At 42.8% G+C, this 26,031-nt stretch overlaps 1 protein-coding gene across 2 annotated transcripts in view; it reads left to right on the forward strand.

Moving 5' to 3' along the window:
* Positions 1 to 8,071: 8,071 nt before the first annotated feature.
* The window catches only part of SIMC1 (SUMO interacting motifs containing 1), an 86,257-nt gene continuing 68,297 nt past the window's right edge, over positions 8,072 to 26,031 (forward strand). For both annotated transcript variants that reach the window (XM_049874364.1, XM_049874365.1), the window contains exon 1: positions 8,072 to 8,335. In XM_049874364.1, the coding sequence (XP_049730321.1) occupies positions 8,207 to 8,335 (129 nt within the window). In that variant the 5' untranslated portion in view covers positions 8,072 to 8,206. The remainder of the gene's footprint in view (positions 8,336 to 26,031) is intronic.

Raw genomic sequence — 26,031 nt, forward strand, 5'->3', positions numbered from 1 at the left:
CATGGGATTAATGTATGACAGAAGGAGCCCTGGTGGTGCAATGGTTAAACACTTGGCTGCTAAATGAAAGGTTGGCGATTTGAGCCCGCTCAGCAGCTACACAGTAAAGAAAACCTGGCAATCTGCTCCTGTAAAGATCACAGCCTAAGAAACCCTATGGGGCAGTTCTACTTGGTTGCATTAAGTTGCTATGAGTCGAAAATTGACTCGACAGCACTTAACAACAGCAACAACAATGTGTGACAGAGCACAGCGGTAGAATCTTTGCCTTCTGTATCGGAGACCTCGTTTCATTCCTGGCCAATGCACCTCATATGAAACCACCACCCATCTGTAAGTGGAGCCCTGTGTGTTGCTATGATGCTAAGCAGGTTTCAATGGAGCATCCAGACTAAGACTGACTAGGAAGAAAGGCCTGGCAATCTACTTCCAAAAATCAGCCAGTGAAAACTCTATGGATCACAATGGTCTGATTCTGTTGTTCACGAGGTCACCGTGAGTCAGGGGCCAACTTGAGGGCAGCTAACAACAACAACAACAATGTATAACTCAGGAGGGAAAAAAATCTATGAAGAAATGTCACCTTGAAAAATATACACAAACTAAGTTTTTAAAAAGACAGTATTATTTTGGAGGTCTTGAGTAAACACCATATTTCAATACAGATAAAGAATGCTGAAAGTGAAGATGACTTGAAGCACTTACTGATGAAGGTAAAAGACTACAGCTTTCAGTAGTCTTATACCTGAATATAAAGAAAAGTTTTTACAACTGGACCAATAAAAAACATGATAAATGATGAAGAAATTGAAGTTCTCAAGGATTTTATTCTTCTTTGATCAGTGCCCATGGAAGCAACAGTCCAGAAATTAAACACATCTGGACAAATCTGCTGCAAAAGACCTCTTTAAAGTGTTAAAAAAGCAAAAGATGTTACTTTGAAGATGAAGGTGCATTTCATCCAAGCCATGGTCTTTTCAGTCACCTCATATGCATGTGAAAGCTGGCCAGTGAAAAGGAAAACTGAAGAACTGACGCATTCAAATTGTGGTATTTACAGAGAATATTGAATATACCGTGGACTGCCAGAGAATGAACAAATCTGTCTTGGAGGAAGTACAGCCAGAATGCTACTTAGAAGTGAGGATGGTGAGACTTCATCTCACTTCCTGTGGACATGCCATCAGAAGGGACCAATCACTGGAGAAAGACATCATGCTTAGAAAAGTGAGGGTCAATAAAAAGGAGGGAGCTCCTCAGTGAGATGGACTGACACAGTGGCTGTACCAACAGAGGATGGCCAAGAAAACATAAGTGGTATTACTTACAGTTTTAAGGAAAACAACTTCAGGGCCAGTAGCCATCAATCTGGGCTGCCAGGTAAGGACAAGGTACTTTCCAAGCACTCTTCCGTTATACCGCCAGAGATCCTGTATGTTTCCTGAGTATTAATTTCAGGCAGGATGGCTGATGAGGAAAATATATACAGTCACAACACTGTTGTATCCCTAAAGTCATATCACTATTTTTATGCTTGAAAGTCACTTATTAATCGGATTGTCATAAACTCTGCAACAAAAATAGGTATTTAATTTTTTTTCTAATTAGTTCATGTATCTATGGATGAATATTACTTATTGTCAGTGGCAACCATACATTACTCCTCCTCAGCTGCAGGTGATGGGGGGCATTCAACTTGTTCCCTCATCCCCTTCCCACAAACTTAAGGTGCAACAAGCTATTTCTTTCCACCCTCCCTAAGCTGAGAACTTGTCTGAAGGTCACTGAACCATAGACCTGGCAGAGACCCTGATGCTGCTGGGGTCAAGGAAGGGAGGTGGGAGATGGTGGTGCCGAGAGAGGAGCACCATGGTGGGAGCTGCCTGCATTCCCTTCCTCCTTAAATGATGCATTTAAGTTCCCCATCGTGAGTCAAGTCAAAAACACAGAAGTGGCTGAGGCTTAAGGTGTCTTGCTGGTACTCCCCCCAGAAAAGTCCCTCTGGACAAGGTCCACCCCAAACAAAAGGCTGTGTGTTAGACTGCCCATGGTAGGGAGTGGTGCCGGTGCCTGGGAATAAGAGGTTGAGCCTGAGATTTCACAGGCCAGAGAATACAGGGAAGGCCCCCCGGGAGCAAGAAGTTGCCTGCAAAAAGGGAGCTGATATCAAGCCACATGCCATACTGGGAGAATTGTTACTGAAATAGCAACAACCAGCAGAAAGAGAAGAGCCAACTCTTCATGGTCAGTCTTGCAGAGAACTTTCTTCCTCCCTCCTCCTCTTCCCTAGGTGGGAGGAGCAAGAGCCAAGAGAAGTGAAGCAGTGTGACATTACCACACCCTCAACTAAGAGCTGTTGTAGCCACAAGCCCAGTCGGCGTCGGGAAAATAGGAAGAGCTATGAATCAAATACAGTCATCCCTTGGTATCTGAGAGGGATTGGTTTTAGGACCCCCGCGGATACCAAAATCTACAGATGTTCAAGTCCCTTATATAAAACAGCGTAATATTTGCGTATAACCTATGCACATCCTTGTGCGTATTTTGAATCATCTCTAGATTTTTTTTTTTCTAGATTACCTATAATACTTAATACAATGTAAATGCCATGTAAATAGTTGTTCGTTACAATTGAAGACTTGCTCTGGAAGGTAGCCTTTCTCTTCTATGAGTTTCTTGAGCTCTTCTGGGAATGCTGATGCTGCCTGGGCATGAGCCAAGGCTGGTTCTCTCTTGATCTTGAAGTTCTGGAGGCTATAGGGCTTTACCCAGCTAGCCAGCCATCCCTTACTACCCTTAAACTTCCTCTCGCTCTCCTCAACCTCTCACACTTAGCAATTTAGGGATTGCTTTGAGCACTTAATTGCTTTTTAGGAGGCATTTTTCACAGAAACAAAGAGTGCGTAGAACATAAGTAGCCAAGGAACGAGAGGCGAGATGAACAATGCTCAGACAACGAGTGCTGGAGAGAGACTGAGGATCTATGAAATGGCAGGAGGCTACAGGAGGGTATGCTTACACATCACTTCATTCCGGTGGGTTCAGCATAGTGCTCAGTGTGCAGCAAATTCAGGTTTTGCTTTGGGGAACTTTCTTTTTTTCCCCTACTATATTTAATCTGCAGTTAGTTGAATTTACAGATCCAGAGCCCAGGGATATAGAGAGCCAACTGCATAAGATTAAAGATTTAAAATGGGCAGGCTTATGACTATTATATGACTGTACTAATTACTGAAAGTGATTGCAAAGTTACAGGACTAGATTGAGATGTTCTTAAGGGAATCTGCTATCTAGAGAATAAGAGGGTTTCTAAAGACAGTGGTAATGGCTATTGGAAAATAAATAAAACTGTTTCATATTTATAAATACCTCACAAATTGAGGCTTCTCAAACTGGTTATATGTTTATCAAAATTCAGAGGTATTTACTAGTTTATTGTTTGTCTTCCCGTTAAACTGCAAGCACCTGAGGGCAGGAACCATGTCTATCTTGTTCACTATTGTATCTCTTGAGTATAGCATAGGTTCTCAACAACGATTTGCTGAATGAAGATTCCTTATCTTTTAAAGATGCAAACTGAAATGTTTACAGAATAAATGATGTAATATCTGGGATTTGCTTAAAAATAATTCAGGAAGTTGGGGGTAGGGTATAAAGTGGTGGTGTCAGACCTCATCTAATTTCAGGAGGAGGAGAGAGAATCACCATCAGTGTTATCCCAAAGCTAATTCCTATGACGTAGAGGTCAGATATACCTCCACTCTCCAGCTTCTTTACCAATTCTGACACCAACCGTCCCTCCCACAGCACTCTCTACTTCTCTGCTGGGTTTCATAATTCATTGAAATAGCCACACTGAACTCACAGAGCATATTCACGATTATGGGGTTTATTAGGGAAGTAACAGGTTATGACTTGAGATCAGGATCAACTTGGAATTAACAGGAACAGCTCAGGATATAATTCCTCACTCAGGACAGCTTCTTCTCGGCCATGCCCACAGGCAGGTCTTCGTACCAGGCTCTGCTTGGGCCTGGCCTCTGCCGGTGGACTTATGCTGCTGCCATCTCATGATGCTGCCACCTCCAGTGTTATAGCTCTCCAGCTTGGAAATGAAAAGAAATCTGGTATGGCCAGAGAATGGGTGAGAGGAAGAAGACGGTGACTTCTCTGAGATGAAACTGGAGAAGCAGAGGTCAGATCATTTGAAGAACCGTGTCAGAAATTCATCTTTAAATTTGTGTATATATATATATGCTAAAAAAAAAAAAAAATTTTTTATATATATATGCTAGCTATATATATCATATATCTATTATTTTTAAAAAACCAGTGCCTTCAAGTCAATTCCAACTCATAGCAACCCTATAGACAGAGTAGAACTGCCCGATAGAGTTTCCAAGGAGCTCCTGGCAGATTCGAACTGCCGACCCTTTGGTTAGCAGCCGTAGCACTAACCACTACACCACCAGGGTATCCATTTATCATTTACATAATTTATATACTCTCTCTCTATATATATATTTGCCTTTATATTTAGAAGTTTCTCGTGTTTTGGGGATGACACTGAAAGGAGCAAAATCAGATTTATAAACTTCCTTAAAGGTCACTTCAACTGAGTGTGGAGAAAGGAAAGAGGGAAAAAAAGGGAGGCCATATTGGAGGAACCTGCAGTAGACTGGGTCAGAGGTGATCTTAGCTTGGCTAGAATCATAGCAGCGGAGGCCAAGAGAATTGAACGGATGCAAGAGATATTTAAGAGGTAAAACAGACAGGACTTGAGGAAAAGGTAGAAATCAAGGATAATACTGAGGTGTCTCAATGGCTGGCTGGTGGTACCACCACTCACTGAGACGGGGAACACAGGAGAAGCAGGCTTTTTTGAGGGTAAGAGTGCATGGTGGTGGGGAATGGGAGAATAAGTTCAGTTTCAGACATATTGAATTTGTGATGCCTATGAGCTATATTTGAATATATACAACTGGGACTTTGAGGACAGGGCTGCGCTGGAGATAAACTTGTGGGAGACACTAGCATAAAAATGATTGCTGAACACAGTACAGGGGAGGTCAGCACAATTGGACTAAACCAAAAGCAAAGAAGTTTCCTGAATAAACTGAATGCTTCGAAGGCCAGCGTAGCAGGGGCAGGGGTCTGGGGACCATGGTTTCAGGGGACATCTAAGTCAATTGGCATAATAAAATCTATTAACAAAACATTCTGCATCCCACTTTGAAGAGTGGCGTCAGCGGTCTTAAGCGCTAGCAAGCGGCCATCTAAGATGCATCAATTGGTCTCACCCCACCTGGATCAAAGGAGAATGAAGAACACCAAGGACACAAGGTGATTACAAGCCCAAGAGACAGAGAAAGGGCCACATGAGCCAGCGACTACATCATCCTGAGACCAGAAGAACTAGATGGTGCCTTGCTACAACTGATGACTGCCCTGACAGGGAACACGACAGAGAACCCCTGAGGAAGCAGGAGGGCAGTGGAATTAAAAAAAAAAAAAAATTTTTTTTTTTTTCCAGACCCCAAATTCTCATAAGACCAGACTTAATGGCCTGAGTGAGACTGGAAGAACCCCGGTGGTCATGGCCCCCAGACCTTCTGTTGCCCCAGGATAGGAACCATTCCCGAAGCCAACTCTTCAGACAGGGATTGGACTGGACAATGGGTTGGAGAGGGATACTGGTGAGGAATGAGCTTCTTGGATCAGGTGGACACTTGAGACTATGTTGGCATCTCCTGCCTGGAGGGGAGATGAGAGGATGGAGGGGGTTAGAAGCTGGCGAAAAGGACACAAAAAGAGAGAGTGGAGGGAGATAGCAGGCTGGGAATGTGTAGCAAGGTATATATGGGTTTTTGTATGAGAGACTGACTTGATTTGTAAACTTTCACTTAAAGCACAATAAAAATTATTAAAAAAAAAAAAAAAAAGATTGCTGAAGCCATGGGAATAGTTGAGATTGTTTAGGGAAAAGGTAGACTGTGTGAAGGTGACCAAAGTCAGAACTCTGAAGAACATCAAGATCTAAGGAGTGGGTCAAGGAATAGGAACAGACTAAAGGAAGTGAATGGAGCCCTGGTGGTGCAATGGTTAAGAGCTCAGCTGCTAACCAAAAGATCAGCAGTTCAAATTCACTAGCCACTCCTTAGAAACCCTGTGGGGTGGTTCTGCTCTGTCCCGCAGGGTCGCTATGAGTCAGAATCAACTTGATGGCAATGGGTTTAAAGTGACTGAATAGAAGTGGTAAGAGAAGTAGAAGGAAATGAGTACAGAGTCACAGAAGCCTAGGGAATACAGTGTGTTTCAAAGAGAAAGTTAAATAAATTAAATGTTTAGTTGCGTTAGGTGAAAACAACAAGGATGATCGCACCCTTTGGACCAGACCATCTAAAGTCTGTTAGCCATAAGCTCTCTGTGCACTAGACCAGCGGTTCTCAGACCAGCAGCATCAACTTCGTCTGGGAACATGTTTAAAAAAAAACAAAAACCAGCTGCCATCCAGTCAATTCTGATCATGGTACCCCTTATGCGTCAGAGTAGAACTGTCCTCCATAGAGTTTTCAATAGAGGTTTTCAGAAGTGGATCACCAGCCCTTTCCTCCGAGGCACCTCTAGGTGGACTCAAACCTCCAATCTTCCAGGTAGCAGACTAGCATTAATCATTTACATCACCCTGGGACTGGGGAACATGTTAGGAATGCAAATTATTGGGCCCCAACTTATACCTACTGAATCAGAAACTCTGGGGTGGGGGTTAAAATCTATTTTAACAAGCCCTCTGGGTGATTCTGATACTTGTTAAAGTCTGAGAACCCCACCGCACTAGGCAGTGCTGAGATAGAGAGAGGATAACCCTTCATTTAGGAACTAACCCCACTTCTGATAGACATTTTTCTTCAGATCTGTTAATACATTTTGCCAACTTTTTAGAGCCTAAATATCCCATATTTACTGTAACACAGGTCCTATCTTTGATTTTAATGTTTCTGCCCTACAAGCAACCAACCAACAACCTACCACTTCTTCCATTCAGTATACTTTTTTTCATCTTTATAAGTTCTGTTTATTCATAATATCTAATTATTCATAGTCTCTACTAGTGCAAAGCTTCTCTTTGTGCATTTTCCAGCTTCTGATCCTGCTACCAACTGAACAACTCTGAACTTCTTGTTTAAATTCCTGAAAGACTATATTCCTGGTGAGACTGTAAATTGGTACAATTTTTTTTTAGGAGGGTAAATTTATCAAAACAACAAAATAAACGTAGCCTTTGACCAGAGGCTTAGTGAATGTAAGGAGTGCCCAGGGGCAATCTCTTAAGTCTGCACTCCCCCCACCTCCCACCCCAAGCTCCTCGATGGAGGGGGCGGGGTGATTCAACACTGGCCCTGTCTGGAGTCATGGACTTGCACCTGGGGGTAAATGATCTTCTCTAACTGGCCCCCCACCTCTGTCGTTGACCCAATAATTCCACTTACAGAAATTTATCTTACACATACACTTGCAAGATTTGGGACCTCTCTTCCCCATCAGTCAGGGCCTGGGTCAGCCACCCTCAGACGTTGGGGGCTCCTCTACTCCGTCAGAGCTACCCACCCTCGGATGTTGGAGGAGTCCTGGTCACCCACATTCCAGTGCCCCTCTGCTCCATTGGTCTGAGGCCAGGTCACTCATATTCCAGTACCCCTCTCCCCTCTCAGTCACAGAGGCCTGGCCTGTTCACACCTCGGCCAGGATTAGGCTAGATGACACCTCACTTCACACTTCAGTCAGTTGGAAGCAGCTGGGGAAGCCCTCGCAGTCTCGCGCCCCGCCCGCCTGCCTTCCGATACCGGCCCAAGCCGACTGCAACTTGACTTTCTCTTTTTTCTTTTCCTTCCTGGGGAGGGAAGACTTCTGCTGCTGCAGAGCACAGTCAGCGACCGTGACCGCGGCCGTGACCGCGGCCCTGACCGGCTGTTCACGGCCCACCGCCCGTAGGCGGGGCTCGGGGGGTGGGAGCGAAGGGCCTCGGGAGCCGGCCTCGGGGGCGGGGATCGGGGCGGGGATCGGGGCGGGGCCGCCGGGGTGATGGCTCGGGTTGTCTCCTCCGGCGCCACCGCCTCAGCAGCAGGAACCGAAGTCGCCACCGCTGCTGCCGCTGCCGCCTGGGTCGCCGGCTGCCAGCGCGCTGGCTCGGCCAGGGCCCGCAGCCATGGAGGAGTTCATCGTGATCTCGGACGACAGCGGCTCTGAGAGCTCCGGGGGACCCCGCTCGGCTCGGGCACGGAGGATCCGCCGAGCCCTTTCCCGGACCCCCAGCGCGCTGCCCCGCCGGACCGTGGTGAGTGAGATAGCCGCCGCTCGCCCAGCCCCCGCGGTCGGAGCGCCCTCTCCCTCGGCTGCGCTTCTTCGCGGCCGGCCCTCCGCCCCCTGGCGCCTCACAGCTGCAGCCGCGTCCCGCCTTGCCGCCTTCCCGGCCTCTCGGGCCCTGCGGAGCGCTGCAAGGCCGAGCCGGGCGGCCAGGCCTCCCGGGCTAAGCGCTCAAGCCCGAGCCGGCTGGGTCTGGCGAGCTGCGACTGAGCACATGGACAACGTCCTGCGCGCTTGGGACGAGAGGTGCCAGGGCCCGCAGCAGGCGACGGTCACAGGCCCGGCCGCGGACCTCCCCTGAGCCTGGGCAGGGGGGCCGCGGCGGGCCCGGGGCTTTGGGGGTCTGGCGGGGCAACAGCCCGGACCCAGACCGCGAGGCCGGGAAGCGGAGCGTGTCATTGTTTGGCCTGTGGTGGGTACAGATGTGTGCAGGCTGGAAGGGAGGGAGGGCGGCTTGGGTCTGGGCCAGACGGTGGCGGTGCTCCAGGGCCTGGCTGCCGAGCTTGGGGCCCGATTTTAGAGTTGTGCAGGAGAGTGATTTATTCGTCTTAGCAAACATTTACCATGTAGGAAGCACCAAGAGGATAGGGAGGAAAACAGCGTGCACTATTTCCTTTTCCCTCCGGCCCCTTCAGCTTTGTCCTTCTTTCTGAGGTGGCGCATAAAACATCTATGGTTCCTGCCTTTCCAGAATACTCCACAGATGTTTATTGAACCCCCTACTATGGACCAGATGTTCTAGGGGCTGGAGGTACAATAGAAAACACAACGCTTATAATCCGTCCATGTCGTAGGTCATATATTCAACAAATACTTATTGAGTAGCTACTTCAGGAGTGGTAGGTGTGCAGGCTTTTTCTCTATCAGGAGACTCAGCAACAGTAATCTCCCCAGCCTCCCAAAACCATGCTCCAGAAATAAAAAATAAAAGAATTATCAGACTGATTTTATTCGTATAGATTTGTAACATACAGTTTAAGTAAAACACTGTGTGTGCTTCATATGCAAACACTCCAAGACAAATTTCCTAGCTTCTGCTCTCCCTAGCCCCTTTCCAGTTGGTTTTCAGTTCCAAAGCCTCCACTTTGAGCCCCTTCTGTGTCCCAGGTACAATGCTTAGTGCTAGGTGATCGCTATAGAATGAATGGCATGCAAGACCAGTTATGTGTTGCATTGCCACGGGTCAAGCAAGAGGGAGTCTCAGTAAATCTCAGTAAAAAATGTAGTTGACTTGGCTAGACACAAGAAATTTTCAAGGTAGAAGTGACTGGACTTGATGAGTGAGTAGATGTGCCCAATGCTGAAGCAGGGTGTGTGGGACATAATAGATACACAATAAATCTTTGTTGGATGAAAGAATGATTGAAGGGGTGGGGGAAAGAGTGCAGTTCAGGCGGTTGTTTGGTAAATAAGAGCCAGTATAGGATTAGGAGCAATCCTGGAGTGGAGGGGATGCCGAATTCAGTTTTGACCTACTGGGTTTTAAGTGCTAATGGGAAGTGGAAATAGATGGAGATGGCCAGCCAGGAGGTGAATATGTGGAAGTGGAACTCTGGAGAAAAGTCAGGGTTGGAGAGATTTGGCAGTCATCTAAATAGAAAGGACGGTTTAAGCCCTAATAGTGGCTGAGATCGTGAAGGAAAAGAGTATATAGAGAAAAAAAGTGGGAAGAAAAAATTGTTGTTTGGCACCCATTTACAGCGACCTCATATATAACAAAAACGATTTGTTGAATATATCACCTTCGACTCATGGTGACCTTATGCATAACAGAACTAAATGTTGCCCCATCCTGTGCCATCCTTATAATCATTGCTATGTTTGGGCCCGTTGTTGAAGCCACTGTGTCAATCCATCTTGTTGAGGGGCTCCCTCTTTTTTGCTAACCCTCTACTTTACCAAGCATGACATCTTTTTCCAGAGATTGGCCCCTCCTGATGACATGTCTGGAAATCCTGGTGGCGTAGTGGTTAAGTGCTACAACTGCTAACCAAAAGATCGGCAGTTCAAATCTGCCAGGCACTCCTTGGAAGCTCTATGGGGCAGTTCTACTCTGTCCTATAGGGTCGCTATGAGTCAGAATCGACTTGATGGCTGTGGGTTTGGTTTTTGGTTTTGATGACATGTCCAAAGTAAGCGAGGTGAAGTTTCACTGTCCTCGGTTCTGAGGAATGTTCTGGCTGTACTCTGCAGATAGTGTTTGTTCTTCTGGCAGTCCATGGTATATTCAAAATTCTTCACTAACACTGTAATTCAAATGTGTCAGTTCTTCAATAGTGACTGGGGTCATCAAAGAAAAAAGTATAGAGTTAAAAATCACCACCTACTTTTTTCCTAGTTTCTCCTCTTTCTTATTGTCCCTTCTCTCAGTCTCCCTTTAGCTTTGTCCTTCTTCCTACCTGCTTCCTTTCCTCCCAGGTATTATCTGTCTTCCTTCATCCTGCTCCAGCTTTCTTCTTCAGTGCACAGATGCCATCTTTATCCAGTCTATGGTGTTGATTCTGGTGCTGCACACACATATGTGGGGACACCCTCTCACTGCTTTCGTCCCCCCAGCCATCTCAATCAAGCATTTTGACCTTGAGCCTTTTGAGTTGAAGAGATATGAAGGGCCAATTTAAATCTTGATTCTTCAAATATTTACTTCAGCGTTCTAAAAATGCCAAGCTTGATCTCCTCTTTCTTGCAGATAATATAAGGATGGTAGGAAAACCATGTAAAAGATCAGAGGCATTAAGGGACTTGTCAAGGTTATAAAGCCTAAAATGCCTTTGTCTATCTTTCTTGAAGGTGCTGAGGTCCAAGAGACTGCCGTTCAAATCAAGATCCCTCACACAACTGCTGTGTGAGCTTTGGGACGTTCTGTCATCTCTCTCAGCTTTTGAGCCTGAGAACATTACTCTCTACCTGGCAGGGTTATTAATGAGTTTTTAATAAGGCAATGCAAGGAAAGTGTCCAGCGTAAGTGAAAGCTTTTGCTATTCTTTTTGTTGCTGCTTCTCAGCTGGGCCTAGCCTTCTCAAGTATGGCAAGTGATGAAGTAAAAGGAACAAGTTTTTTTTTTTTTTTCTTTTTTCTATTTTGTAATTGTTGCCTTTGAGGTTCAGAAAGGGGGATACAACTTTTTTAAATTCAGGAAGTGAGAAAGCCATCTTCAATAGTGCAGCTGACGTTTCTGAACTTCTGATTCTTAGCTTGGCCTTTAATCTTCATTGAGTTGATGAGGTGTGTGATAATATTTATTGCTTTTTTTCCCACTTACAAAGAGTAGAACATGTTCAGATAGTTAATTTTGATTGACCTAATGACAGACAACTTAGAAATGTATAAAGAACATCAAAATTGTCCTTAATCTCACCACTCAAAGATAACCAACGTTAACATTTTGATACACGTCCACCTAAACTTTTGTCTGTTAATGCGCTTGTGCTCCCGTACATACCCATGTGACCACCCACACATGTTTTTGCAAAAATGAAGTCTTGTTATACATGTGGGGTTTTTTTAGTTTACCTTTTTTTCTTAATATATTTTGGGTCTCTTTCCATACCAATAAATACATATCTTAATCAATATTTTAATGCATTTCATTGTTCAGCTGTATAGTTATTTATGATCTTCTGTTAATAGATATCATGCTATTATTTCTAAACTTTCTTGATTATAAATGACCCAGTGGGAAAGTCCCTCATAAATAATCTTTGTACCCTTGTTCACTTGTTTGTTTAGGATAAATTCCTCTTAGACTGCTGAGTCAAAAGGTATGCCCATCATTAAAGGCTTTTGAAACATATTGCCAATTTTTCCTGTACAAATTGCACATTAATTATATTCTCATCAGTAGCCTATGATCCACTACCTGGCCACCAGTAGGTATTATCAATTTATTTAGTAAATATTTATGGAATACTTAGCTATATGCCAACCCCTGGTGGTACAGTGGTTAGCTCTCAGCTGCTAATTGAAAGGTTGGCTGTTCGAACCCACCAGCCGCTCCACAAGAGAAAGATGTGGCAGTCTGCTTCTATAAAGATTTACAGCCTTGGAAACCTTGTGGGGGCAGTTCTACTCTGTCCTATAGGGTTGCTATGAGTTAGAATCAACTCAGCGGCCATGGGTTTGGTTTTTTGGTACTATACACCAGGCATTGTTCTAGGTGCTAGGAATATAGCTAAGTCCCTGCCTTCATGGAGATTTCATTTTAGTGGAGGGACTCAAACATTAAACAATGACATAAATTTAATATGTTAAGAAGAAAAAGAAGGCATTTTCATTTTTTTAATCTTTGCTAATTTGATTGTCAGATTCTGTGAGCTATCATGGTTTTAATTTGTTTTCAAATTTGGTTAAATTTGGTTAAAATTCATTCATTTAATAAATACTTATTGAATACATACTCTGACCCTAGAAAGCCAGCTATAAACAAGATAACAATGCATCTACATTCTAGATGGAAGAAATAGTGCAGTGTGATGGATGGCTTTTATATGGCCTTTCTTGCCATGATCTAAATTCTGCCAAATGATTGGGTGGGACTGTGCAAATAAGGTGCTCGTGGCCCACCAAGGGGATTGGACAGCTTGCTAATAATGCAGATAAGGTGCATGACACCCTTGTTGGAGTGAGACCATGCAAATAAGTTGTATGGAACCCTAACGAGGGTATTGGTTAGTTTTACCATCCGCTAGGCTTAAAAGAGCCAATTCCAGAGCAGGGTGGGACCTCACTACCACCAAGAAGAAGAGACAGGAGCAGAGTGCATCCTTTGGACCCAAGGTCCCTGTGCTGAGAACTTCCTAGACCTATAAGCCAGAGAGAGAGCTGTAACACCAGAGATGGTACAAGACATTGAGAAGCAGCTGCAGAGAAACGGCAGCATCAGAACCAGTAGATCAGGATGAGATGGCACAGTAGGCTTCCTGGCCCACAGAGCAAGGTGGTTACAGTGAGTGTGCCAACTCACAGAGAGGGAGAGCTGAGCGCCTTCGGACAGGAGGCTTCCTTGCAGAGTGGGGTGCCTCTGGGCACTGGTTGGCGGAGCTAGGCTTGCTGATCCGGAGTAAGAGAGCTAAGTGCCTTGGGGCCAAAGCTAACTGGCAGAGTGGGGTGCCACCAGGCACTTATTGGCAGAGCTAAAAGGATTTATAACACTTGCCTGAGGTGGGCAGAGGCCAGGCCGGCCCAAGAGACCTGTGAAGCCTGCCTGCGGGCACAGCTGAGAAGCTGTCCTGACCAAAGAACGGTATCCTGAGTCATTCCTGATGCTGAATTGTAACCTGTTAACTTCCCTAATAAACCCCATAATCATAAGTATTGTCTGAGTTTTGCGTGGCCATTACAACGAGTTATTGGACCCAGCAAAGAAATAGAGTGCTGTGGGAGGGACAGCTGGTGTCAGAATTGGTAAAAAGGTTGGAGGGTGGAGGTAAGTTTGACCTTCACCTCATAGGAATCGGCCTTGGGCTATTGATCTTGATTCTCTCTTCTCCCTCTCCTGAAGTTAGAGGTCAGATGCCCCCACCACACCATTTTTACAGATAGATAATAAGCTAAAAATAAAAGAACAATATAGTAGAGTGACTTGGCTGGGGTCAAGATCATTAGATTGCGTTTTCAGGGAAGGCCTCTCTGAAGACTATTTGATCTGAGACCCAAATGACAGAACAAATTTGTTATGAGAAGATCTAGGGGAATAAGGTAGCAGCCAAGAGAACAGCAAGTGCAAAGACTTGGAGGTGGACATGAACATGACTTATTGGAGGAAACAAAAGGCCAATGGGGCTGGAATGTAATAAGGAAAGGGCAGAGTTGGAAGAGATGAGAAGTAGATGGGCTAGGAAGAAAGGCCTGGTGATCTACTTCCAAAAAATCAGCCAGAGAACCCGCTATGGATCACAGCAGTCCGATTCCATTGTGCATGAAATTGCCATGAATCAGAGGCCGACTCCGTGGCAGCAAACATAGCGAGGTCACAGTAAAGAATTTGGATTTTATTAAGAAAAAAATCTTTGGAGAGTTTTAAGCAGGGGAATGGTATGATCTGATTTACATTTTTAAAAGGTGACTTTAGCTGCTGTGAGAAGAAAAGACTGTAAGGTTGGTGACCATATAATTTACCATCCAATGGGGATCCTTTTGCAACGAAAGGGGGCGCTAATCAGACAATGTGCCAAGCAACAGGTAGCGACTGGTTCTGTCCCAAATAAACCAGGAAGTATGGTCACCCTGCTATAACAGACTAAGAATATAATCAGGGAGATCAGTTAGGAGGCTGCTGCAGTAGTCCAGGCTGGAAATAACTGTAGCTTGCACTAGAATGGTGGTGCAGACTGGGAGAGCTGAGGGATGTGGTAGATACTTAGGAAATCAAATCAGCATGTCCCGATAATTTGAATGTAGAAAACAAGGGAAAGGAAAATATCAAGAATAATGTCCTGATTTTTGGCCTGAGCAATTGGTTGCATGTTGTTATCATTCACTGAGATGAAGAAGACTGGGGGAGGCACAGGATCAGGAAGACAGATTCAAGAGTTTGGTGTTGAAGGTGTTAAGTTTAAGATGCCAGTGGAATAGCCAACAGGAGATGCCAGGTATACAGTTTGTTCCAGGTCTGGAGACCAGAGGAAGAGTCCTGACTGGAAACAAAAGTTTGGTGTTATTAGCACATCGTTGTTGCTGTCCAGTCAGCTCTGGCTCATGGCAGCCCCATGACCTACAGAAAGAAACATTGCCTAGTCCTGCACCATCTTCCTGATCCCTAGTGTGCTCAAGTCCATTGTTGTAGCCACTGTGTACTTTCAGCACTATATCCGACAATAGTCTGCTGTGGTCCATAGGGTTTTCCTTGGCTAATTTTCAGAAGTAGATCACCAGGCCTTTCTTCTTTGTCTTAGTGTGAAAGCTCTGCTGAAAACCTGTCCACCATGGCTGACCCTGCTAATATTTGAAATAGGTGGCATAACACCCAGCATCATAACAACACGCAAGCTACCACAGGCAGACGAGCAGTGTCATTAGCACGTTGTTGTTAGTTGTCAAGTCGACACTGACTCATGGCTACCTTATATATGTTGTTGTTGTTGTAGGCTGTTGAGCTGATTCTGACACAGAATGACCCTATATGACAGAGTAAAACTGTCCCATACAGTTTCCTAGGCTGTAATCTTTACAGGAGCAGACCACCAGGTCTTTTCCCCCTGCAGAGAGGCTGGTGGGTTAGAACCACCAATCTTTTAGTTAGCAGCCGTGCACTTAACCATTGTGCAACCAGGGCTCCTTACCTTATGTAAATAAAATGAAGTGTTGCCAGTCTTGCACCATCTTCATGATTGTTGGTATGTTTGAGTCCATTGTTACAGCTACCGTGTCAGCCCATCTCACTGAAGGTTTCTCTTGTTTTCACTGATGCTCTACTTTACCTAACATGAAGTCCTTTTCTAGCAATTGGTCTTTCATGATGACCAAAGTAAGGAAGCCAGAGTCTTGCCATCTTTGCTTCTGTGGAGCATTCTTGTTGTATGTCTTCTAAGACTGATTCGTTCATTCTTCTGGCAGTCCCTGATCTACAGGTTTCCCCCACTATCTGAAAGTAGAGCATTCCTATGAAACGTTTCATAAGCCAAAATGGCATAAAGCAAAGAAGCAATTGCCCTTAATTTATATGAGAAAATTTTTGAGTGTTCTCAGACTCAAAAAATAACCTACCAAATCATACCAAAAAATACATAAAATCTATGATAACACTAACGTATAGTAAAAGCAAGAAAGAGATGATACACTGCCTACATAAAGTAGAAATAATGCATGTACAGTGTAGTTTCACTTACCAAAATCGGGAAGACAGCAAGCACACTGGAAGCTGAGAAGTGGTGGCGGTAATGATGGTAGCCCTGGTAGCCTAGTTGGCAATGGCACGTGGGGCTGGGTTGAAGGGCGAGGGTTTGAATCTCGCAGAAGAGTAAGGTTTATATTAACTGTGAATGCTGAGGGATGAGTCCTACAGTTAGAGAAATGCGCAGGGAACAACAGAGGATGGGATCTTGCCATGCATGGTGCATTTATGTTACCAGGCATTTGATTGAATGTGGTTATAGTAAGGGCGGAGGAGTTTGAAAGGACAAGTTTGATCAAGCTGCTGCTTAGGGTGCCCGTTGCCCCCTTGACAACTCACTGCAAAACAAAGCTGAATACTATTTCTGCTTTCCATAAAAGTGAAAATCCTCTTTGAAGGTCTTTGTAGGTCTTTTGTAAAAGTGAAGTGGCCTAAAGCAAACTTGCAAAAAGCAGGGAATACCTGTATTCAAAATTCTTAACCAACACCACAGTTCAAACACATCACTTCTTCTCCTGTCTTCCTTTTAATTGTCCAGCTTTCACGCGCATGTAAGGCAATTGAAAAACACCATGGTTTGAGTCAGACATGCCTTAGTCATTAAAGCGACATCTTTGCTTTTTGAAACTTTAAAGAGGTCTTTTGTAGGAGATTTGCCAACCCAGTACATCATTTGGGAAACCCTGGTGGCGTAGTGGTTAACCAAAGGGTCGGTAGTTCAAATCTACCAGATACTCCTTGGAGACTATATGGGGCAGTTCTACTCTGTCCTATAGGGTTGCTATGAATTGGAATCGACTCAACAGCAGCGGGGTTTTGGGTACATCATTTGATTTCTTGACTGCTGCACATACATCATCTGACCTGAGAATCTCCATAGGGAACAGCATCCAGCATTTGGGCCCTCCAACATTTAGCCCAGGTCTAGGCAGAGGAGGAAGAGCAATTAGTGAGGTTGGCGATCAGAGGGTATGCTTAGCATCTAGTGGAACTGGACATCTTACACATGTTTACAGGCTGTTCATATTTCTTCTTTTGTGAATTGCCAGTTCTAATGCTTTGCTCATTTTTCTACTGAGGTGTTATTATTCTTATTAGTTTGTAATTTCTATTTATACAGTAAAGGTCCCTTTGTCATCTGTCTTACAAATTTTTTCCAACTTCTTATTCTTCTTTTGGTTTTGTTTACAGGGTTTTAAGTTATTATGTAGTCAGTTCTTTTCTTTTTATGATTTTTGTCTCTGTTGTCACGATTAAAAAGGTTTTCTTCATTTGAAGATGATAAGAATAATGACCTATATTTTCTTCTTGTGCTTATATGGTTTCATTTTTTTACATTTAATTCTTTACTCCTGGAATTAGTTTCAAAAAAAGGGTATAGTGGCAGTCTGATTTTTTTCTCCCCAGATGGCCAGTTGTCCCAACATCATTTTTTGAATAATCTGTCCTTTTTACCCAGCGGTTTGAAATAATTACCTTTATCAAATAGTAAACTATTTTTTATATTCTTATGTCTACTTGTAGACTTTCTATTCTGGCATTGGTACATGCTGTTTTAATTATAAGCAGAGGAAACTAAATTTCTCTTCTTTTTAAGGATTTTTCTGGCTAGTTTTACATGTGTCTTAGTTACCTAAACCAAAAAACCCACTGCTGTCAAGTCAATTCCGACTCATAGCGACCCTATATGACAGAGTAGAGCTGCCCCATAGAGTTTCCAAGGAGTGCCTAGTAGATTTGAACTGCCGACCTTTTGGTTAGCAGCTGTAGCACTTACCCACTACACCACTTAGTTATCTAGTGCTGCTATAACAGAAATACCACAAGTGGATGGTTTTAACAAACAGAAACTTACTCTTTCACGGTCTGGAAAGCTAGAAGTCCAAATTCAGGGTGCCAGCTCCCAGAGAACGCTTTCTCCCTCAGTCAGCTGTGGGGAAGGTCCTTGTCATCAATCTTCCCCTGGTCCAGGAGTTTGTCAGTGCAGGGACCCTGGGTCCAAAGGACATACTCTGCTCCTGACACATCTTTCTTGGCCATATGAGGTCCCTCTCTTCTCAGCTTGATTCTCTCTTTTAAATCTCAAAAAAGACTAACTCAATAAACAACCTAATGCTGTAGGTTGAGTTCTGCCTCATTAACATAACTGCCTTTAATCCTGCCTCATTAACACCAAAAAGGTTAGGATTTACAACACAAAAGGTAATTAATTACATCAAATATCAAAATTGTAGACAACCACAATACTGGGAATCATGGCCTGGCCAAGTTGACATTTTTGGGAGATAAAATTCAATCCATAACAGCATGTTTATGCTTTCAAATAACTTTAAAATCATTTAGTCAACTTCCACTTTAAAAATTGAGGTTACACTAAATTTAGCAATTTATGGTTTGTGCTGTTGAGGTAGTCTTGCTTATGTACGTATTTATGCATCTTTTTCTTTGCCATTTCTTTCTTTGTCTTGGTGTTTAGAAAGATCTTTTCCCATCCTAACATTATTATCCTATGTCTTATTATGGTTCTGTTACCATCTCATTCTTAACATTTAGTTCTTTAATTATCTGAAATGTTTCATGTGGCATGTAGTATGCTTACCACTTTCCGTACACTGTATTGCCTTATATCTAAGGTAGTACTAAGTCCAAGACTTGCTGACACTTTAATAACAGCTTTTCAGGAAGCACACAAAAAATCAGAACCACACGAAATATAAGATGCATTCCAATTGTAGATGTATGGGGGAAACATTTTGGCTCTTAAAATTGATAAAATATGGTGTTAATTGTCCACAAATCATTTCTTGAATAATTGTCTTTTCTCCACTGATTTGAAACACATTTTTTGCACCAAGATATTTTATATACTTGGGTCTGTTTCTGTTATGTTTCACTGAATTGTCTATTCTCAACACCAGAACTTTACTGTTTTATTTTTGTGGTTTGATATTATCTTTTGTTATTTAGCCAATTATCTCTGCTTACTTTTTCTTCCCCCTAAAAAAGTTTCTTGGCTATTTGTGCCCAACGTATTCCTCCATTTGTTCAAGGATTGCTTTAGGTCAGGGTTTCTTTGGGAAGATAATTCTTCGTTATTAGGGTTGTCCTGTGCACTATAAGTTGTTTATCAGCATCTCTAGCCTCTACCCACTAGATGCCAGTAGCAGCCCCCGCATTTGTGACAGCCAGAAATGTCTTCAAACCAAACCCAAATCCACTGCCTTCAATCTGACTCATAGTCTCCCTGTACGACAAAGTAGAACTGCCCTGTAGGGTTCCCAAGGCTGTGATCTTTACGGGAGCAGACAGACTACCACGTCTCTCTCTCACAGAGCAGCTGGAGGGCTCGAACCGCCCACATTTTTGTTAGCAGCCGAGCACTTTAATCATCGTTTCACCAGGACTCCTTCCTTTAGACATTGCTAAATGTCCCCTGGAGAGCCACTGCATTGGATTTATAAGTTAATTTAAGGAGAATTGATATCTTTACAATATTGTTTTCCTAAACAGAAGCATAGTATAACTTTCCTTTTATGAGGTTTCCTCCTTGACAATCAGTAAAACCAACCTTGGTGGCATGGTGGTTAAGATCTACAGCTGTTAACCAAAAGGTCGGCAGTTTGAATCCACCAGGTGCTCCTTGGAAACCCTATGCAGCAGTTCTACTCTGTCCTATAGGGTCGCTATGAGTCAGAATCGGCTCTATGGCAACGGGTTTGGTTATTCGTTTTATGGCCTTTGTATGGATCCTATGCCTTTCTTATCAAGGAGCTAGTGTTTTGATTCCAAATGACTGTCTGCTGTATAGGGTTGAACATGTTAATCTTGGTGAGCACCACATAATAAAAATAGCTGACATTTATGCCAGGCACATGTTAAGTGCTTTGCATGGATTAATCTTATAATCTTTACTGCAACACCATGAGGTAGGTGTTATTATTATCCCTGTTTGATAGATGAGGAAACTGAGGTAGCCTTCCAACGTTTAGTCCAGGTACAGACAGAGGAGGAGGAGCAGTTAAACATATGCCAGGTGCTTACTGGTTTACCACCCCTAGTCTCAATCTTTAAATTCCTGGGATGAAGTTGAAAAATTCTAGGAACATCCTCTGGGGATGCTAGAAATAAATGGTTAAGTGGGAAAAAAGTAAGTTGCAAGGTATAATTTCATTTTGAAAATGTGTGTATTTTAAAATATGTGTTTTTATAAGAATAGACCCAACAGATTTTTTAATAAACACTTTTAAAAAACCTTGTCATGTAATTTATAAAATATATTTTTAAAAATCACTTTCTCTTTCTAGCCTCCTCCCCCAAATATTATCAATTCACAGCTGCACACAGCTGTATCCCCAACAGTTTGTTTAGTGCCTCGAACACAGGTGTCCCGTGACTTTTTTGTTCAAGGACAAACAGAATTCTTACTACTGGTTTTCTAAGAAAGCCTTTCCTCTTAATAGGTAAGTTACAGTTGTGTCAAAATACCCAGTGTGGTTTGATAATATCTTCATCCCTGGAGAGCCAAGGATAAATGGGGCACTTGTTTCAGGCTAATTTTTTATAAAGGTTTTTGGAACTAAAAATATGGCAGTGTCATAGGGTAGAAGGCAAAATTCACCTACATTTGTTAACTTAAAACATTAGGTTTCAGGGGGACCTCATACCACCAAGAAAGCAGTGCCAGGAAAAGAGCGTGTCCTTAGAACCCGGGGCCCCTGTCCTGGGAAGTTCCTCCAGGCACTTATCTGTGAAGCTGCTGAACTTTGGAACACTTGCCCCAGCAGGGCAGATGCGGCATGAGGCACGAGGACCAAGAGGCCAACACAGGAAGCCAAGCTGCTTTAGGCTCAAAAAAGGTATGGCCACGACCTCTGGGGTTTCAAAGGGTGGAGCCATGGCCTCTGGTGTTTCTAAGGGTAGAGTCCCCACTCAGATAGACTAGGAGAAAGGTGTGCCTAAAGCTGAGGGAGCAGAAGTCACCGTCCTGGTGGGCCTGGAAGGCAGAGCTGAAGCCCAGAGCCGAGGGGCCTCCACTCAGATCCCAGAGAATGTGGTCAATACCTAGAGCCTGGAAGGCAGGGCCATTGTGTAAATGGTCTCAGAGAACAGGATTATTTTCAAAGCCTTGAGGGCTAATTTAATATGTTCTGCTGACTTGCTAGGTATCTGTTATGCCTTCTTTCCCTCCAGTTTCTTCCATTTGTAATGGAAATGTCTAGCTTGTGCCTGTTCTGCCATTGTACTTTGGAAGCAGATAACGTGTATTCTAGATTTCACTGAACAGGAATTTTTGGATTTTGGACTTGGAGTTGATTTAAGATTTTTTGCTGTGATACAAGGGGATAAATATGTTTTACATGTGCCAAGGACATGAATTTTTGGCTGCCAAAGGGTGGAATATCATGGATTGAATTGTGTTCCCAAAAAATATGTGTCAACTTGATTAGGCCATGATTCCCAATACTATGTGGTTGTCCTCCATTTTGTCATCTGATGTGTTTATCATGATGTGGCTTATTGGTCCAGTTGTGAAGATTTTTATTTTCTTCACGTTGAGATGTAATCCATACTGAAGGCTGTGGTCTTTGATCTTCATCAGTAAGTGCTTCAAGTTGTCTTTGCTTTCAGCAAGCAAGGTTGTATCATCTGCATAATGCAGGTTGTTAATGAGTCTTCCTCCAATTCTGATGCCATGTTCTTCTTACTGTCCAGGTTCTCGGATTATCTTTTCACCATACAGACTGAATAGGTATGGTGAAAGGATACAACCCTGATGCATACCTTTCCTGACTTTAAACCACACAGTATCCCTAATACTGTTAGAACAACTGCCCCTTGATCTGTGTACAGGTTCCTCATGAGCACAATTAACCTTTCTGGAATTCCCATTCTTTGCAATGTTATCCATAATTTGTTATGATCCACATGGTTGAATGCCTTTGCATAGTCAGTAAATCATAGGTAAACATCTTTCTGGTATTCTCTGCCTTCAGCCAAGATCAGTCTGACATCAACAGTGATATACCTGCTTCCACGTGCTGGTCCATATCTGACTTAAATTTCCAGCAGTTGTCTGTCAGTGTACTGCTGTAACCGCTTTTGAATGATTTTCCACAGAACTTTACTTGTATGCGATATTGATGTTGTTTGATAGTTTCCACATTCTGTTGGATCATATTTCTTTGGAATGGGTACAAGTATGGATCACTTCCAGTTAGTTGGCCAAGGAGCTGTCTTCCAAATTTCTTGGCATAGACAAGTGAGCACCTCCAGCATTGCATCCCTTTGTTGAAATACCTCAATTGGTGCTCCGTCAATCCCTGGACCCTTGTTTTTCACTGATACCTTCCGTGCAGCTTAGACTTCTTCCTTCAGTACCATTGGTTCTTGATCATATGCTGTCTCCTGAGATGGGTGAATGTCAACCAATTCTTTTTGGTACAGTGACTTGGTGTGTTCCTTCTGACTTCTTTTGATGCTTCCTGAGTCATTCAATGTTTTGCCCATAGATTACTTCAAAATTGCAACTCGAATTTTTTCTTCAGTTCTTTTAGCTTGAGAAACGCCGAGTGTGTTCTTCCCTTTTGGTTTTCTATCTTCCAGGTCTTTGTAGTACATCTTGTTATAAAATTTTACTTTGTCTTCTTGAGCTGCCCCTTGAAATTTTCTGTTCAACTCTTCTACTTTATCATTTCTTCCATTCGCTTTAGCTACTCTACGTTTAAGAGCAAGTTTCAGAGTCTCTTCTGATACCTATTTTGGTCTTTCCTTTCTTTCTTGTATTTTTAATGACCTTCTACTTTCTTCACGTATGATCTCCTCAGTGTCATCCCACAGCTCATCTGGTCTTCGGTCAATAGTGTTCAGTGCATCAAATTTACTCTTGAGATGGTGTCCAAATTCAGGTGGGATATGTTCAGGGTTGTATTTTTGTTTTTGTGGACTTGTTTTAATTTTCTTCAGCTTCAACTTGCACTTGCATATGAGCAGTTGATGGCCCTGTTCTGACTGATGATATTGAGCTTTTCCATTGTCTCTTTCCAGAGATGTAGTCGATTTGATTCCTATATTTCACATCTGGTGAGATCCACATGTGTAGTCGTCGTTTATGTCATTGAAAAAAAAGGTATTTGCAATGGAAATTTCGTTGGTCTTGCAAAATTCTATCACATAATCTCCAGCAGCATTTCTATCATCAAGGCCATATCTTCCATATATGGATCCTTCTTTGTTTCCAGCTTTCACATTTCAGTCACCAGTAATTGTCGATGCATCTTGATTGCATGCTTAATCAACTTCAGACTGCAAAAGTTGGTTAAATCTTCAGTTTTTTCATTTCTGGCCTTAGTGGTTTGTACATAAATTTGAATAATGGTCATATTAACTAGCCTTGTAGATGTATGGATATTATCTTATCACTGACAGAGTTGTGCGTTGGGATAGAAGTCCATTCAAAATTACAGTTAAAAAAAACAGAAGAATAAAGAAGAGGAAAACATTGGGTATTTTTCTGCACCAGTCGTTGAACCAGGCATGAAATACAGTGAAGCATTAATATAATTAATATATGAGCATTTAATTGAAATAATTTAAAACTTACACAGAAGTTGCAAGAATAGTAAGAACTCCCATTAACTCTTCGTTCTAGATGCACAAATTGTTAACGTTTTGCCACATTTGCTTCACTATATTCCCCCATCTCCGTGTGCGTGCATGTGTGTGTGTGCGCACGTGTGTGTTTTAACCATTTGAGAATAAGTTGTGGATATCATGCCTCTTTGCTTTTAAATGCTGCATTGTATCTTCAGAAGGACATTTACTTACATGGTACAAATATAAAAATCAGGAAATTTAACCTTGGTAAAATACCGTGATCTAATCCATAGGCCTTATTCAAATTTTGCCATTTGTCCCAATAATGGGCCTTTATAAAAACCAAACCTATTGCTGTTGAGTTGATACCAACTCACAGCGACCTTATAGGACAGAGTAGAACTGCCCCTAGGGTTTTCAAGGAGCAGCGGGTTGAATTTGAACTGCCAACCTTTTGGTTAGCAGCCATAGCTCTTAACTACTGTGCCACCAGAGCTCCAATGTCCTTTATAACAGTCATTTTTTCCTGGTTTAGGATCCAGTCTAGGAATATGCATTACATTTAGTTTTCTTGTCATTTAGCCTCTCTAATGTGGAACATTTCTTCAGTATTTTTCTTTCATGACTTTGACTTTTTTTTAAGAGTTCGGTCATTTATTTTGTTGTTGTTGTTAGGGGCTGTCAAGTGGGTTCTGATTCATAGCAACCATATGTTCGACAGAACAAAACACTGCCAGGTACTGCGCCATCCTCACAGTCATTGCTATGTTTGAGCCCATTGTAGCCACTGAGTCAGTCTATCTTGTTGAGGGCTTTCCTCTTTTTTGCTGACCCTCTACTTTACCAAGCATGATGTCCTTTTCCAGGGACCAGTCCCTCCCAATAACATGTTCAAAGTACGTGAGACAAAATCTCAGCATACTCATTCTGGCTGTACTTCTAGCTGTAGAACCCACTGGCTGTAGAACCCATTGCCATCGAGTGAAATTCTGACTCATAGTGACCCTATAGGACAGAATAGAACTGCCGCATAGGGTTTCCAAGGCTGTAAATCTTTATGGATGCAGACTGCCACATCTTTCTCCTGCAGAGCGGCTGGTGGATTCGAACCGCCAACCTTTCGGTTAGCAGCCAAGTGCTTAATCACTGTGCCGCTGGGGCTCCTCCTCTGTCTGTAGAGTATTTCTTAATTTGGGTTTGTTTAATGTTTCCTCATACTTGAATTCAGGATATGCATTTTTGGCAAGAATATTACATAAATGTATTGTTCTTCTCAGTGTGTCTCACCAGGAGTAACATGATGCCAGTTTGTTTCATTATTGGTGATGCTAATTTTGATCAGTTCATTAAGGTGGAATTAGCCAAGTTTCTCCACTGTAAAGATACTGTTTTCTCTTTATGATTAACGAGAAGTTTGTAGGGAAGTACTTTGGCCCTGTGAAATATCCTGATCCTCATCAAAATGCCACATATTAGCATCCATTGATGATTCTTGCCTGAATCAATTGCTATGATGGATGCAAAACAATGATTCTCCTAATTATATTATTTTATATCCTCAACAATAATCATGTGACATTCTACTGTAAATAACTTTTCTTTCTCTTGTCCATCTGTCTGTGTATCTGTCATTAGTATGGTCTCATGGACTTCTATTTTATTCAGTGGATTAAGCCCATTTTTTATTACTTTTTTTTTTTAATGAGAGACTTATATGCAGTTGTAAGAAATAATACAGAGAGAGCCCTTGTACACTTTGCCTAGTTTTCCCTAATGGTAACAATTTGCAAAACTGGTACATCATGACCTAGATATTGATGTTGATGCCATCTGCCTATCTTACTCAGATGTCCCCAGTTTTTCTTGTACTCATTCGTGTGTGTGTGTGTGTGTGTATTTAAGTTCTGTACCATTTTATTACCTGTGTAGGTTTGTGTATCTACCACTAAAATCAAGATACTGAACAGTTCCAACAACATAAGGATTCCTTGTGTTGCCCTTTAATAACCACATCCCACCTTCCTACAGACACCATCTTCCCCCCCGCCATCATAAGACCAATTTAAGACATATACAGTTTGCTGCCTCAGCATCTATTAATTCCTCCTAGTTGTCTTTTTACTCTGTTTCTGACAGAGCCGTTCTATCTTATCACTCAGTCTCTCAGTAGGTGTAGTCTCTAACAGACCGTCCTGGCCATGCCCTGTATGGGTTCCCATGATAAATACCCCTTTGCTATCATG

The sequence above is a fragment of the Elephas maximus genome, chromosome 2 (genome assembly GCF_024166365.1).
Source record: "Elephas maximus indicus isolate mEleMax1 chromosome 2, mEleMax1 primary haplotype, whole genome shotgun sequence".
Lineage (NCBI taxonomy): Eukaryota > Metazoa > Chordata > Mammalia > Proboscidea > Elephantidae > Elephas > Elephas maximus.